The sequence below is a fragment of the Anomaloglossus baeobatrachus genome, chromosome 1, assembly GCF_048569485.1.
Source record: "Anomaloglossus baeobatrachus isolate aAnoBae1 chromosome 1, aAnoBae1.hap1, whole genome shotgun sequence".
Classification (NCBI taxonomy): domain Eukaryota; kingdom Metazoa; phylum Chordata; class Amphibia; order Anura; family Aromobatidae; genus Anomaloglossus; species Anomaloglossus baeobatrachus.
In genome coordinates this window covers 764,172,360-764,189,769 of record NC_134353.1, presented here as the reverse complement: position 1 = coordinate 764,189,769, position 17,410 = coordinate 764,172,360, and the positions used below count along the sequence as shown (strand labels likewise).

The 17,410-nt window shown below is 42.0% G+C and overlaps 1 protein-coding gene across 3 annotated transcripts in view; it reads right to left on the bottom strand.

Annotated features, from left to right (window-relative positions):
* The window catches only part of SRRM4 (serine/arginine repetitive matrix 4), a 241,370-nt gene that overhangs the window by 102,997 nt on the left and 120,963 nt on the right, over positions 1 to 17,410 (bottom strand). For 2 of the 3 annotated variants that reach the window (XM_075324282.1, XM_075324291.1), the window contains exons 3-6: positions 14,262 to 14,351; positions 11,658 to 11,729; positions 9,668 to 9,694; positions 2,003 to 2,053 (exon numbers count right to left, since the gene is read on the bottom strand). In XM_075324282.1, the coding sequence (XP_075180397.1) occupies positions 2,003 to 2,053; positions 9,668 to 9,694; positions 11,658 to 11,729; positions 14,262 to 14,351 (240 nt within the window). Of the gene's footprint in view, positions 1 to 2,002; positions 2,054 to 9,667; positions 9,695 to 11,657; positions 11,730 to 14,261; positions 14,352 to 14,789; positions 14,882 to 17,410 lie in introns of those variants that run through there. The other variant, XM_075324300.1, reaches the window with a different exon arrangement.

The following is a 17,410-nucleotide window of genomic DNA, read 5'->3' as shown; positions in this document are numbered from 1 at the left end:
CGAGTTCTAGTTCGATCTAGAACATGCCCCAAAATCACTCGAGCCGCGAACTGGAGAACCACGAACCACGAACCGCGCTCAACTCTACTGGTAACCAATGTAAACATCGGGTAACCAAGAAGCCCTGTCCTTGGTTACCCGATATTTACCTTCGATACCAGCCTCCGCCGCTCTCACTGCCTGTGCTGCCGGCTCCTGCTCTGTGCACATGTAGCTAGCTGCAGGACACATCGGGTTAATTAACCTGATGTGTGCTGTAAGTAGGAGAGCAGGGAGCCAGTGCTAAGCATTGTGCACTGCTCCCTGCTCTGTGCACATGTAGCTGCAGCACACATCGGGTAATTAACCCCATGTGTGCTGTAAGTAGGAGAGCAGGGAGCCAGCGCTCAGTGTGCGCTGCTCCCTGCTCTGTGCACATTTAGCTGCAGCACACATCGGGTAATTAACCCGATGTGTGCTGTACTAGGAGAGCAGGGAGCCAGCGCTCAGTGTGCGCTGCTCCCTGCTCTCTGCACGTGTAGCTCCGTGCGGTGGTAACCAAGGTAAATATCGGGTTGGTTACCCGATATTTACCTTAGTTACCAAGCGCAGCATCTTCCATGCGGCGCTGGGGGCTGGTCACTGGTTGCTGGTGAGCTCACCAGCAACTCGTGTAGCCACGCTCCAGCGATCCCTGCCAGGTCAGGTTGCTGGTGGGATCGCTGGAGCGTCGCAGTGTGACAGCTCACCAGCAACCTCCTAGCAACTTACCAGCGATCCCTATCGTTGTTGGGATCGCTGGTAAGTTGCTTAGTGTGACGGTACCTTTACTCAAACCCACTAAGCTTTAAAGAACGCACAGGGAAATACACACAGGGGAAAGTAAACAAATAACTTATCTCCAGATAACTCAGGGAGAGGAACTGCAACAGCAACGCAGTTTTTCCAGATGAATACAAGCTGACTGCTTGCACTGAAGACTTGTTAAGGTTATTAAACCAGCACAGAGTAAGAGGGAATGAAGGTATTTAAAGACACAAAGAGAAGTGTTGAAGATTAAAAGCGGAAAAAAAAAAAGAGTAAACCCGCAGGGTCCTAAAGGAAAGGGATAAACCCCAAGCAGGGTAAAAGGGAAAGTCAGAGAGCAGCTTGTGTAGCCAAACACTGCGACCTAATACAGCCAGAAACAACAGGACTGTCTGTCATGCATTACATACCAGTGACAGTACATCCCACGATGCCCATCTATTCCTATATAGCTTAGTTATTCACACCCGGGAAAAATTCTGTAGCTACCACTGACTGAGAGTGACCTACGGAGTCTTATTCTGAGAATGTAACCCAACAAAGCCTGGTACAGAGTGGTCTCACAGAGTAGTCGACCTGCTGCCATTTTGCTGAATTATAGAGTGCCAGGAAAAAAGAACTCACCTTGCCGCTCACCTTTCTTGCCACTGCAGTCTGACATCTGCTGCTTTGAGCATCCTCTTTGAGTCTTCTATGATCTTCACTCAACATCGGCTTTTGGTACCAAGTAGGCATCAGTCCTCATGATGCTCATCGTCTGATACCTAGTCAGCACGTTCAAATGATGCACTTTGTGACATTATGACGTGCGGTGGGACGTCTGAGGGCTACTTAGCAAAAAATTACATGTGGAGGATAGGAAGTGGGGCTGCAGTAGCATAACAGATGAAAGGCAAGATTTTTTTTTTAACCTCTGGTTTATTCTGCTCTGGAGTCACATATTTTCCAGGAAAATATGCTCTGGGGTTTTGATAGAATCGAGTACATAACAAGGAATATTGAAATTGATTTTCCTTGGTAATATCAAGAGAACCACTGAATTACAGCAGATCTGTTCATCAGTAGTGCTTAGCTAATTTGCTATCATACCTCTACTACTGATTTGGACTGTGAGTTTGTCTCATTACATTGAAAACATATAAGGATAAAATACCATTTGTAGTATAGATTGCGACCAGATATAGTTTAGGGTCTACAAGAGAAGGTAAATACTCACTGCTTTCGGTGTTTCCTGTCTTGCTTTCTTTTACTTTTTGGGCTGGAGGAACTAGGAAAAGGAGCATTTTATTAACTACAGTAATGGTGACATAAAACCGATATATAAGATTCTGATTACCTAAAATATCAAGTCTAGAGTCAGAATTTGAATAATATGTTTCAGCCAGGCACTCATATAACAATTTAACCAAGCTATCTTCAAAAGTGGTTAAGGAACACTTGCAAATAGTAATATATTTTATTAACCTTACAGGAGGTCAAAGTCTACTAAGGTCTTCAACTATGCCTGCATGATCTGTCTTTAAAAGAGTACAAGGAAAACATTTCCCAAGGAAATGTTTGGTTAAGCTCCCATTTCCTTTATTCTGGTATCTTCTCCAATATTTAAAGGTTTATTCCCACAATCAAATCATTTTTCACAAAGCACAGTGAATGCATACCTATCATTAAGCCAATACATACAATAAATGCATATTTTATAGCATACTTTTTGGTAAGCCAAACAAAGTTTCTTTCTTGTACCTTTGTGTCATTTTTCATCTCAATGCCACTTTGTTAATTCATATGGCAGATGATTATCGTCAGCCATATGCTTCAGCATAGTAGCTTTTGCAATTTCACATCAGTGATCTGTTAACAACAGACAGCAAATATAGCTCAACTTGTGTCTCACCTCAGCACTGCCTAGTAACCACAGGAACTGCTGTGGAGGAGTAAAAAGTGCAGGAGATCTTACCTCTGCTAGAAACCAGCTAATAACAAAGAGGTATCGTTGCGTGTAAAGCCCCCTTAAGCCTCTATGCACAGTGTGCTCTTGTAGAGTACCCTGCCTTACTAATTTTATCTCTTGCCATTTATAACTGCTACTTATGTAGTATAATTAGCAGTTATAAATGGCAGATGATAAAATTAGTACGGCAGGGTACTCTACAAGAGCACACAGTGCATAGAGGCTTAAGGGGGCTTTACACGCAACGATATTGCTAACGATAAGTCGTCGGAGTCACGGAATTCGTGACACACATCCGACGTCGTTAGCGACGTCGTTGCGTGTGACACCTATGAGCGAGTGTAAACGATCAAAATTACTCACCTAATCGTTGATCGTTCACACGTCGTTCATTTCCCAAATATCGTTGCTGGTGCTGGACGCAGGTTGTTCGGCGTTCCTGAGGCAGCACACATCGCTACGTGTGACACCCCGGGAACGATGAACAACAATGTACCTATGTCCTGCTGGCAACGAGGTGGGCGTGTTGTTAATGCGGCTGGTCTCCGCCCCTCCACTTCTATTGGCGGGTTGCTGTGTGACGTTGCTGTGATGGAGAACGAACCTCCCCCTTAAAAAAGAGGTTGTTTGCCGCCCACAGTGAAGTCGCTAGGAAGGTAGGTATGTGTGACGGGTACTAGCGATTTTGTCCGCCACGGGCAGCGATTTGCCCGTGACGCACAAACAACGGGGGCGGGTGCTTTCACGAGCGACATCGCTAGCGATTAGAGTGTACTCTATAAGAAAAAATGCAGACAGGACAGGATGCCAGGTGAGAGGCAATGCACTGTGCATGATCAACCAGGACCATGAAAACTACAAACAATTCCCAGTGGCCAGTGTAAAAATAGTAAGATTTTTATTTTTTATATTTAATACAGATTGTGATATGGAAAAAACACTGCCCCCCGCAAAAAATACATTTCACACAAAAATCTCATATTAAAATGATAGGTCATTTTCGGTCAATAACTACTTTTTTAAATTATATATGCACTAAATTACTGGTGCACAGAAGAGGTGAGTAGAGTTCTAAAAAAAAATAGTTATAACAATTACTATAGTTTTTTCTGGATGTTGGATAACCCTTCGCATCACATATATCTTTATGATAGGTCATCACTATCATATCACTGGTAGTCTGACACCTAAGACCCCTACTGACCAGCTATTTGCAGTTCTAGCGTGGCTGAATGCAAATAGTGTATAGAGCTGGAACAGCACGGGTCTATATATTTTGTAGTGGTTGTTCTTGGGTACTGCATTTTAACTCTCATTGACTTCAACAGACCTCCACCAATCTGGTATTAATAAGCTGTCCTAAAGTTGGCTCATCATTATTTAAGTAGTGGACAATCTCATTAAGACACATGTGATGCAAAGGGTTAGCCAATATCCAGAAACAACTATAGTAATTTTTATAACTAATTTTGTTTTTTAGAACTCTACTCACCTCTTCCTCGCACCGGTAATTTAGTGCTAATGGTCTGCTGGTCATCCCATAATGATAAATACAGTGCTTTGAAAAGTATTCATACCCCATGGACATTTTCCAAATTTTTTCAAACTTAAATGTATTTTTGTTGTCATGTATTTTATGTGATATACCAACACAAAGTAGGAAGTGTTTTTGAAATGTAAAGGAAATGATACATGGTTTTCCAAATATTTAAAAAATATAAATGTAAACATTTTAAAGTGCATTTCTATTCAGGTCCCGGTAGTCTGATACCCATTAATGAAATCCTGAGTGACCACTTGCCTTCAGAGGTCACTTAGCCCCTTCACGACCTTGTATGTATATATACATCCTAGAACGTGTCCACCGGTAACTGCGAGCTCACCGCATATGTCTGCTAATCCGATCAGCAGATATGTGCGTCTAACAGGCGTGGGTGGATCAGAGATCCACCTGCACCTGCTTACCACTTGAATTGCGCTGTCAAATACTGACAGAGTGATTTTAAATGACTGTCGCGGGGATTATACTGTTTCCCGCCACCATCGGCTAATGACCCCTGATGCTACCATGACGTACTTCCTGTAAGAGCCACCAGAGCGCTGGTTGTCACAGGAATGCTGCATTTCTGCTGATCAGAGCGATGCTGTTCTGATCAGCAGAAATGAAAAGGCAATTGGACTGTGCAGTAATAAAGTTCCCTAGAGTGACTAGTAAAATAAATGAATAAATGTAAAAAAAAGTTTTAAAAAATATGAAAAAATAAAATAAAGCTAAAAGTTCAAATCACCCCCCATTCGCTCCATTGAACATAAAACAATAAAAACAATAAAAAATAAACACATATCAGCATCACCGCATTCATAAATGCCTGAACTATCAAAGTATACAATCAATTACTCTGATTGGTACATGGTGTGGCAAGAAGAAAATTCCAAATGCTAAAATTAAGGTTTTTGGTCCCCGCAACATTTTTTTAAAACGCAATAACAGGCGATCAAAACGTACCATCCACACAAAAATGGTATCATTAAAAACATCAGCTCAAGATGCAAAAAATAAGCTATCACTGAGCCCTAGATCCAGAAAAATGAAAACGCTATGATTCTCAGAAATTGGCGCCAAAAACACAATTCTTTTTTTGGACCAACCCCTCATTTTTTTTAACCCCTTAAATAAAACTAAAAGTAAAAGTATACGTTTGGTATTTACGATCCTGAACCAACCTGAGGCATGATACAAACACCTTAGTTTTACCATATAGTGAACAGGATGAATAAAAGATCCCAAAAACATAAAAACATCGTGCAATCACACCTCTTTTGCAATTTCACTGCACTTGAAATTTTTTCCCATTTTCTAGTACACTATATGGTAAAACTAATGGTTTTATTCAAAAGTACAACTCGTCCCACAAAGAACAATATTGATGGAAAATAAAAAAGTTATGGCTCTTGCAAGAAGGGGTGGAAAAAACAAAAATGAAAAACGGAAAATTGACAGGGGTAAGGAGGTTAAATAATAAATTGAGTTAATTTATTTGCAACTTTTTCTTAGTATATGTGCAGCTGTTCTGTGAATACCTCAGAGGTTGGTTTGAGAACATTAAGGATGAAACTGCATCATGAAAACCAAGAAACAAACCAAACAGTTAAGGGATAAAGTTGTGGAGAAGGTTAAAGCAGGGTTAAGTTATAAAAAAAATAACTCAAGCTCTGAACATCTCACAGAGCAGGGTTAAATCCATCATCTAAAAATGGAATGAGTCTGGCACAACTGCAAATCTATCAAGACATGGATATCCACCTAAACTAACATTCCAAGCAAGGAGAGCATGAGTGAATCAGCCAAGATGCTCATGGTCACTCTGGAAGAGCTGATCTCTAGATCCCCAGCTCAGGTTGGAGAAACTGTCCACAACTAATAGTCGTATACTCCACAAATTTGGCCTTTATGGAAGAGTGGCAAGAAGATAGACATTTTTGAAAGAAAGCCAGAAGAATTCCCATTGGTAGTTTGCAAAAGCCATGTAGAGGACACAGCTATAATGATAATAATAAAGTTTTATTTCTATAGCGCCAACATATTCCGCAGCGCTTTACAATTCAGAGGGGACATGTACAAACAATTTGAGACAATACTAAAAAAGAAGAAAAAAAAAAAAAAAGGTAAGGAGAGGTTAATCGCTGGTGTTTCTAACATTCACACACCAAACACAGTTAGGTGCTTTTCCACTGGGGGGATGGCGTGGGGTAGATAGGGGGGTGGCCATCATGAAGCATGGGACTTTTCCGGGTCACTAGGACAACCACCTGTGGGCGGGCACCACATGGGGAAAAAGAAGGAGCATCTTCACGCATGGTCAGTTAGCCCTGGGCACAGATTGGAGTGAGGAGCACAGTCGGGACTTTGGTTCAGGCACATTTATTCTCTACCTTCACACTTCTGGGAGCACTACAGGACCGTGGCTTGGAGCAGGCTGCTCGGCCTGGGTTCTCACAGCTACACGGGATTCCAGGGTCTGCGGAGGGTGCAGGCAACACCCACAGCCTGTTCCATATTCCACATACACCGGGATTGGAGGAACCCCGACCAGAAAGGATTCACAGTGGGAACATCGGCGGTGACGTTGAATTGCTTGGGATCGGCTGGGGCCCTTCACGGCGGTGACCGACATCTCCCGGGTAAACCAGAGCTGTGAGTAAAAGAAACCTTGTACCCGCAGAGACTGTGTCCGCCTGTCCTTGCCGGCGCCGGTGCCCTGCGCTTCGGTGCCCGCCATTACTACTCCCTTCATCATCCTCCCCGGGGGCCGCAACACCTGTGGGGAGTAGAAAGATCTTAGCTGATACAACCGTTGACCCCGGAGGTCAGCAACAGCAGGCTAATTCCCTAGCAGCGTACCGCAGGTGGTGTCACAAAATCAAACCTCTATCATTCCCCCACCCTTTTATTGTACAGCTCCGGGCCACGAAGCCGGGTAGGGCCACCTGTGACATCCCAGATCTGACATCACCGGCCTGGTGAGGAGTAAACAGTTAACCCCTTGCCCCGTGGGTGCTACAACTTGGCGTCACGAACAGGATAATGTGCCCAGGCTAATCGAGTACTGTGTACCTTACAGAATTATGCTAAACTGTATTTTGTGAAAAGGACAGTTGCCATTACTTGCGCAGAGTGGGAAACAAAGGGGTGTGCCATCATAGGCAGGACTCCAAAAGAGCGCAAAAGCATAGATAGAGCCCAGAAAGAGCGCAAAGGAGAGTCCCACTGCCAGAAACCAGCATGAAACCCTGTAACTGCAAGGACATGTCCACTGAAGCACCGCAGCGCCATGTTTCAGCAACCGAAGTTGATGCCAGCTACACCGGTGATGGTGGAAGCCAAGGAACAAACCTTGGGTAGGGACTCCATCAATAAACTGTGGCTCCAGATCCTTGAATTGATTAAAGTTATGGCTACTCTGACCAAAGTAGTGCAATCCAAACAAGGGACTCAGCAACCTGCAACCACTGAACGGACATCCAGTGCTGATGACCTCCCCTGGTGGCGACGCGGGAGGAACCTGCTGCCCCAGGTTCCTGATCGTTACGACACTGATGAGCAGCCAAACTGCCGGCGTTGTGAAAAAGTTAGACATTTTTCCCGAGAATGTCCTTTGAGTGCCCAGAGCCAGGGGGCTGGGACCAGCCCTCTTGCACCACCAGCAGTAAACCAAGAATAACTGTTTTTCTATGCTATGTTTGTTTTTCTTTATGCACTTGATTTTCATGCTAACCGGTATTTTTTTGAAATGTGTTGATGCCTCCCATGAAGGGAAAATTGTTTACATGTTTATTGCATACTAACAAATTGCGGTGTACTAACTTTGTTTGGTTGCAGCCGAGGACTGCTGCCATTTGCTGTGGGGGAATGTGGTGCCCCTGAGGCTTCAGTTGCCACAGGGTACTGCTCATCCCGGGTAAGGAGAGGTTAATCGCTGGTATTTCTCACATTCACACACCAAACAAAGTTAGGTGCTTTTCCACTGGGGGGATGGCCTGGAGTAGATAGGGGGAGGCATCACGAAGAATGGGACTTTCCCGGTCACTAGAACAACCACCTGGGGGAGGGCACCACATGGGGAAAAGGAAGGAGCATCTTCACACATAGTCAGTTAGCCCCAGGCACAACTTCGGGTGAGGAGCACAGTTGGGACTTCGGTCCAGGCACATTTACTCTCTACCGTTACACTCCTGGGAGCACTACAGGACCCAAGGCTTGGAGCAGGCTGCTTGACCCGGGTTCTCACAGCTACACAGGATACCAGGGTTGCGGAGAGTGCAGGAAACACCCGCAGCCCGTTCCATATTCCACATACACTGGGATAGGAGAGACCCCGACCAGAAAGGACTCACAGTGGAAACACCGGCAGTGACCTCGAATAGGTCGGGATCGGCTGGTGCCCATCACGGCGGTGACCGGCATCTCCCGGGTAAACCAGGACTCTGAGTCAAAGAAACCTTTAAGCTGCAGAGACTGTGTCTGCCTGTCCTTGCCGGCGCCATCGCCCCGCACTTTGGCACCTGCCATTACTACTCCCCTCCCCTCATCATTCTCCTTGGGGTCCGCTCCACCTGTGGGGAGCAGAAACATCTTAGCTGCTGCGACCATCAGCCCTGGAGGACAGCGACAGCAGCAGTGGCTAATTCACTGGCCGCTGACCAAAGGTGGCGTAACGAAATCAAACCTCTATCATTACCTCCTTTTATTGTACACCTTGTGGCCATGAAGCCAGGTAGGGCCACTCGTGACATCCCAGACCCGACATCACCGGCCTGGTGACCAATTAACGGTTAATCCCTTGCCCCGTGGGTGCTACACCATCCAATCTCACTTAGCTAGAGCTATTTTGTAAAGAGCCTCTAAATGTACAATGCTGATAGGGACAAATGTGGTCATACAAAGTATTGACTCAGAGGGCTTAAAACAAATGCACATAACAATTTTCAGATTTATCATTTTAAAATATTTAGAAAATTGTGTATCATTTTTTTTACCCTTCACAAATACTTGCTACTGTGTGTTGATATGTCACATAAAATCAATAAAATACATTTTAGTTTATGGGTGTAATATGAAAAAATGCGGAAAGGTTCACTGGGTATGAATACTTTTTCAAGAGGCTGTAAAGAAACTATCATTACCCTGTAGTTACATAATTTTGTGTTCTGGTAACACTAGAGTGGACACACTGACTTGTCTTGATAAGTTGTCAACTTATCGAGGTCATGCCATTCATTTACTTCTAATTCTAGGAGTGTGTTTGGCCTTGTAGGAGATAAATCGTGCCCGTTTAGCATTATTCACTGTAAATCACTTCTGTTTCAGCTGTACATATCTCAATAGTAATAATATAATGTGAGTTTTATATGGAGGAGCAGAAAATGACTTACCTGTGTCTTCTCTTCTTTGATGAAGACCTAGGGAAATCAGAAACAGGCTTCATCTATGAATTTCATTTTTTTAAAGACACAAACATTATGCAGTTACAAATAGGTAAATGAGAACCTATTGTAAGGATCATCATTAGTTCTGCTTACAATGACATTAGAGATTAATGGTTGGTTTACATTAATTAGAGGGATTCCAACAAATGACAATTAATACTTGATGAACTGACTTTTTTGCTTGGTTTAAAGTGTTATTCCCAACTCCATGATCTTATCAAAATATGTACCATTCTTCCCCGAAAATATAGACACTGTCATATTTTTTTTGCTCAGGAAAAAACACTAGGGCTTATTCTCGGGGAAACACAACTGGGGAAAGTTTTCCATTCACAGAATGAAGACCCTCCTTTCCAGTAGAGTCATGCTTACCAGACCCCAGGTCCTCCTGCGATCTTCAATGGGCAATCACAGCAGGTATGCTGCACACCGTCCTCCCCTGCTTCTGGCCAAATCATACTCACTCTTGCTTGCACATGCACACACTCATACACACATAAGATGGCACACACAATCGCACACACACTCAACACATCCAGCGATTGCCTCCAGCCGGCAGAGAATCCTGGGACGCAGTGCAGTGGAGCGCGAGGACCTGCGGGTGGAGCACATAGGGGACCTGTGGGTGGAATGCATTGATGTGTTCCACCGCTGGATCCTCCATGCGTTTCACCCGCAGGTTCTCGCGCTCTACTGCACTGCGTCACAGGTCCTTATGCCGGCCAGAAGCAATTGATATTTATGGATGTGGTGAGTGTGTGTGTGTGTGCGATCTGATATGTGATTGTGTGTGTGCGATCTGATGTGTGTGCGTGTGATCTGATGTGTGTGGCTATGCGATCTGATGTGTGTGGGTGTGCGATACAATGCAGGTTCTCTGGTGAGTATGATCGCGGGGTCTTCTCTCCTTTCTTTTCTCTTTTGGGGGGTGTCTGCTTTCTATAATGAAGTGTCCTACAGTATTCTTTAACTTTTTTAGCTGCATGGACACTTCATTATTGAATTGCGACAAGGGCTTATTTTTGGGGTAGGGCTTATATTTAAGCCTTACGCCGAAAATGCTGAAAACTCCTGCTAGCCCTTATTTCTGTGAGTGACAAACTTTCCCCAGTCGTGTTTCCCCGGTAGTAAGTGTAATAATAATAATAACAATAATAATAATATTAGCATACACTGTACCGCCAATTTGAAATGCAGTAGAGATCTCTTGATATAGCCATATCTGTTCCCTCATGTGCAGGGCATTGGTATCCACTCATAAATTGACAGTTAGTTAGTTGCTTATAACCATGGATACTTAAGCTGCAATGCCCTGCATGTGAGGTTAGGAGACATGGCTATATCAGGAGAACTCTACTACATTTCTAATTGAAAGTATTTGGTAATATTATTATACCTACAACATATTAGGATAGGAACACTTGGAGATGGGAATATCCTCTTTTCAAAATTTGTACCATGTTTTTTGTGATCAAAGTGTTAAATAGACGTACTTTATCCATTCATCCTATTATAATGTGACAAACAACATCTCCTAGACCATTTTTAAAATACCTGGTTACTAGTTCACATATGCTTATACCTTTTACCTCAATATATATATATATATATATATATATATATAAGACTAGATTTTCATCGTTAACAAAGATTGCATTTACTGTAGTAAGTTTAGCTTCAGAAACCTTTTGAAGTAACCTCAAATGTATGATGATCAATAAAATACCGGTCACAGAGGGACTGCTGCTCTTACTATGGGGTCCCCATCCTATGTTGAATAAATGCCCTTATAACATATGTGTACAGGGGTTGTGTTAGTCTTATAGTTATATATAACATATATACATCACTGAATGTATGGCACAATGCAAAGAGATCAAAACACACGAGGTACATTTATGAAATGTATTGCTAAAGGAGCGTAGCAATCTCATACCTGTTTCTCTTCTGCTTCTTTGAACTCTTCTTCTTTTTCTTTTTCACAGGGGAAGGGCTGTAAGACCGTGACCTGGAGATGAAGACACATGGTAAATGAAATGGAACATTTCTGCATAATAACCTGGAGAGACCATAACTACTGCTCCAAGTGAATAATTAAAATACTTCTAAATCTCTCCTGTGTGTAACACATTTTTGTACCTCCAAGAATCATCCAAACAACTAAACAGGCACTAAAAAATTGCAGTTGATTTAAAGGGTATCAATAAGGACTGCAAATGGGAACAATTTATGATAAAACTAGTGAATCGATTTAATTCCAATGAATGGTAGGCTTTTGGTTACGGTATGGTATGGTAGATCTCATATAAGAGAATAAAACCTCTGCCTGCATAGGGTGAGTTATTAAGATCTGAGCGAGGTGTGTGAAATCACCCTAATATTGATTACATGACTCTGCAAACGGTTTCTACTTTAGCACTAAGCAAACACATAGGTAAAAACGCTTTATAATTTACAGAAATAAAATTGCTAAATAGTTGCAATGGTATAGTCTATTTTTTTAAGCATTTTATTGTATGAACCCCCCTTACATGTTTAAATAAATATATATACAGTACAGTCCAAAGGTTTGGACACACCTTCTCAAAAGGTAAAGAGTTTTCTTTATTTTCATGACTCTGAAAATTGTAGATTCACATTGAAGGCATCAAAACTATGAATTAACACATGTGGAATGAAATACTCAACAAAAAAGTGTGAAACAACTGAAAATATGTCTTATATTCTAGGTTCTTCAAAGTAGCCACCTTTTGCTTTGATTACTGCTTTGCACACTCTTGCCATTCTCTTGATGAGCTTGAAGAGGTAGTCACCAGAAATGGTCTTCCAACAGTCTTGAAGGAATTCTCAGAAATGCTTAGCACTTGTTGGCCCTTTTGCCTTCACTCTGCGGTCCAGCTTACCCCAAACCATCTCGATTGGTTTCAGGTCTGGTGACTGTGGAGGCCAGGTCATCTGGTGTAGCACCCCATCACTCTCCTTCACAGTCAAAAAGCCCTTACACAGCCTGGAGGTGTGTTTCGTGTCATTGTCTTGTTGAAAAATAAATGATGGTCCAACTTAACGCAAACCGGATGGAATAGCATGCCGCTGCAAGATGCTGTGGTAGCCATGCTGGTTCAGTATGCCTTCAATTTTGAATAAATCCCCAACAGTGTCACCAGCAAAGCACCCCCACATCATCACACCTCCTTCTCCATGCTTCACTGTGGGAACCAGGCACGTAGAGTCCATCCATTCACCTTTTCTGCGTCACACAAAGACACGGTGTTTGGATCCAAAGATCTCAAATTTGGACTCATCAGACCAAAGCACAGATTTCCACTGGTCTAATGTCCATTCCTTGTGTTCTTTAGTCCAAACAAGTCTCTTCTACTTGTTGCTTGTCCTTAGCAGTGATTTCTTAGCAGCTATTTTACCATGAAGGCCTACTACACAAAGTCTCCTCTTAACAGTTGTTCTAGAGATGTGTCTGCTGCTAGAACTCTGTGTGGCATTGACCTGGTCTCTAATCTGAGCTGCTGTTAACCTGCGATTTCTGAGGCTGGTGACTCAGATAAACTTATCCTCCGCAACAGAGGTGACTCTTGGTCTTCCTTTCCTGGGGCGGTCCTCATGTAAGCCAGTTTCTTTGTAGCGTTTGATGATTTTTGCCAGTGCACTTGGGGACACTTTCAAAGTTTTCCCAATTTTTCGGACTGACTGACCTTCATTTCCTAATGTAAGAATGGCCACTTGTTTTTCTTTACTTAGCTGCTTTTTTCTTGCCATAATACAAATTTTAACAGTCTATTCAGTAGGACTATCAGCTGTGTATCCACCAGACTTCTGCACAACACAACTGATGGTCTCAACCCCATTTATAAAGGCCACTTTACACACAGAGATAAATCTGTGGCAGGTCTGTGGTTGCAGTGAAATTGTGGACAATCAGTGCCAGGTTTGTGGCTGTGTACAAATAGAACAATATGTCCATGATTTCACTGCAACCACAGACCTGCCACAGATTTATCTCTGTGTGTAAAGTGGCCTTTAGGCAAGAAATCCCACTTATTAAACCTGACAGGGCACACCTGTGAAATGAAAACCATTTCCGGTGACTACCTCTTGAAGCTCATCAAGAGAATGCCAAGAGTGTGCACAGCAGTAATCAAAGCAAAAGGTGGTTACTTTGAAGAACCTAGAATATGAGACATATTTTCAGTTGTTTCACACATTTGTGTTAAGTATTTCATTCCACATGTGTTAATTCATAGTTTTGATGCCTTCAATGTGAATCTACAATTTTCAGAGTCATGAAAATAAAGAAAACTATTTGAATGAGAAGGTGTGTCCAAACTTTTGGTGTGTACTGTGTATATATATATATATATATAAATATATATATTATAGTGGATCTTCTGAAATCAGTATATGTGGCATAAGCATATCAATGTGTAGCGTATAATTGTTGTGTGCAATTATTACATTACATGTAGACAACAAAATCAGTACAAACAATGACATGCAGCTACAGTAATTAGCTGAAATTTACACCAACCTTTTTCTCTTTTTGCGATCTGATTTTTTCTTCTTCTTTTTCCCCTTGAGAGGTCGTGAAGGGCTGAGTTGTTCTTCTAGGAACTTATCACTAGACAGAAGACAAGGACTGCCTTGAGCTCTTGATTGCAAAATAAGTCAACTTAACATACTTCAAAATTATATTATTAATGGGATTGTGCACTACTTTTAAATACTACATGAATGGTTCCTATATAAAATACTTGCTACTTCTCTGTCCTGTTATCAGCGTCCCCCACTTGGCTTCTGCTTTTCTCTTCCAATCAGGGAGTCACATAACCGCAATAGCCGTGACATTCTCTTGAGGCCTCATTCAGATAGCCATTTTTTTCACTTACGAGAAAAAGCGGACAGAGGTATATTAGTGATCTTCATCAGTTTTATTTGAGTTTGGTCTGTGTCATCAATTTTTCTCATACGGAAAAAAAAAACATTTCTATATACTTTTACAATCTAACAGTATGTGAAAATTGACCGGACTTAGGTATCATCCGAATTGTTCACTGACCCATAGACCTGCATTGCCAATTTAAAATGTTGCGTGCTCCACTTGGTTGGGGGAATATCATAGAGATGTTAATGACCTCATTGACTATCACATGAAGAAGTGCTAACTGTCAAAAACATAGATAGCAGTTGTACATGGAAAACAGACATCTGAATGAGACCTAAGGCAGCAGCCAATCAGTGATTGCTGAAAGGGTCATGTGCTGACGACCTAGGAAATGTTGGCAGCAGAATATAAGAGCGGCGCTGGTTCATTATGTTTTTTATTTTACTCAAAACCTCATTACTATCAAACCATCTTCTTCAATCTTATCAAAGAATCTCTATTGATAGTGGTGGGATAATGGCAATTCAAAGCCCACTGAGCAGATAACAGTAAATTATTACAGCAGGTATGAGGATGCCTTCCTCTCAAGTCTTAAATGCAAGTGAACGTGGCTTAAATGCTATTGATTATAGATGAGCAAATCAATTTTCAGGACTCCAGTCCATCAGCCTGATCAGTAGTCTCTGGCCACTGGATGAGACTCTCTCAAATTGCTTTCTTTTCAGGCTTCTCAGTAGGGCTCTTGATTAGCTTGGCTGGCGTGAAGTACAGATGTAGACACAGTAGCCTGACTAATCAAAAGCTGCACCGAGGATCCCGGAAGGTAAGAGATTTGTGAGTCTCCTGTCCAGTGGCCAGAAACTACTGACATGGCTGATGGGCCCGGATTCCCACAAATCAATCCACCTAACTCCACTATCGAATTATGGTTAAATTTATTTATGAAAATATTAACCGTATATCATGTTATATGAATAAGAAATATTAATCACATTGGAAATTTCTAAAAATCATGGCTAACTAAAGAATCTTTGGAATGAAGCCCAAGTATTGTATGGGATAGGTAAAAACAATGTGTGTCCATATAATAAACTTATTATCCTTAGACACCAGTCTAACTTTGAAATCTAATTACATCTACCTTTTTTTCTAAAATATATTAATTTGACTAAAAAAAAAAATTATTTAGGCATAATACTCTCATGAGGTGATTTGTCTGTATACATAGGTGTACTGAGAATCAAAGACTGCATTTCTTAAGTTCAGTCATTCTAATTAAAGGCTACATATTTTTGTTTATTCTGGTATTTAAAGCAGTCATTCAGAATTAGAAAAACTTGGCTGCTTTTTCCCCAGAAAGAGTACAACCTATCTGTGGCTTATTTCTGGAACTGATCCTCAGCTGTAAGCTGGAGTTACAGGGTAGTCTGCTTGTTAGGCTCCTTTGATTACCTACTAAGGGGAAGACAAACATATCTGCTCACCTCCTATATATCCTGGCTAGATCCTTCGACCTATGCCAGCTACAGTTTATTTTAGTTGGTTCGGAAAGGTGTGGTAATCCAGACTACCTGTTGCTGTGCATTGTTGTGGAGTTAACCCTTGTTGCCTTTTTTTGTTACAACCTTCCTGCTTTTGTTTTTCTCTTGGGTCTCTCTTTGGCTAGTCCTGTGTCTGAGTTTTGGTTTTCCCTTGTCTGTCCATATTTGTTTGTCATCTCACCCCTCCCTCGTCCCTACCTAGCAGGAGGGTGGTATTAGCAAAGTTTTTCTCAAGAGTATAGAAAGTCATGGGATTCCTGCGTCTCCATCATTAGAAGTAATGAGGTGAGGGATAGCTTAGAGTCCCCTAGCATAAGGGACAGCATAGGAGCCCCTGTCTCTCGCTATCCCAAAGTAACATCATGACAGCTGCTTCATATATTTCTATACAGCTGACCGCCTCTTGTCAGGAGAGCTGGCGGCCAGTCCGGGCAATGCGATGCAATCCTTTTGGGAATCACACGCAAGTCTGACTCCAGCTGTTTAGAAATGACTAGCACTGTAGAGCCACCTAGATCCTGTGGACACGTGTGCCACTGATTTTAGAAGACAGTAACCATGTTTTTCTAATCTTGTACAAAAGCATTTATCACTAGTTTGGCTTACAATTGTCCCTCCTGACGTCCTCATACACATGATTTCTAACGTCCATGTGTTCATTAAATTCGAAAAGGCCAAATTTTTAACACTAAAGAAGTATTTCTGACATAAGAAGTATGGTCAGTCTTATTTAATTTGGTGCATGGTTGGGTATAGCCACATCCTGGCCTCTTCACAGTTTCACCCATTTTGGCAGAGGTGCAGAATCAGGTGTAAAAACGCAGAAAGGTGCAAAGGTTTTGATTAATCGATCCCAAAATGTACAATCTTTTTCTCTCTTATTATTATCTGTTGGGGGGGAGAGTTGGGAAGCCCCTGTACAACATTAGCAGATCAATGGGATCAGCCTCCTTTGTATGTGTATTGGGGCATATCGATCTTATTCATACAAGATGGAAAGATGTAAAAAATGCTTTTTGGAATTTATGATTTGTGCTATTGTGTGTGTTGAGGTCACCACATAAATGTAAAATATAGAGCCTCTAAACCTCAAGAGTATGTGAATAGAAGTCTATAAACTCATAATATGCCACTCATTAGGGCTGCACATCTGGCCATAGTAATAAAATTCAGCAGAAAAATAAAATCAGAAAATCAGCTTTTAACTGTGCATTTTGCACATCCCACTAAATTGCTTAAGAGGATACTATCCAA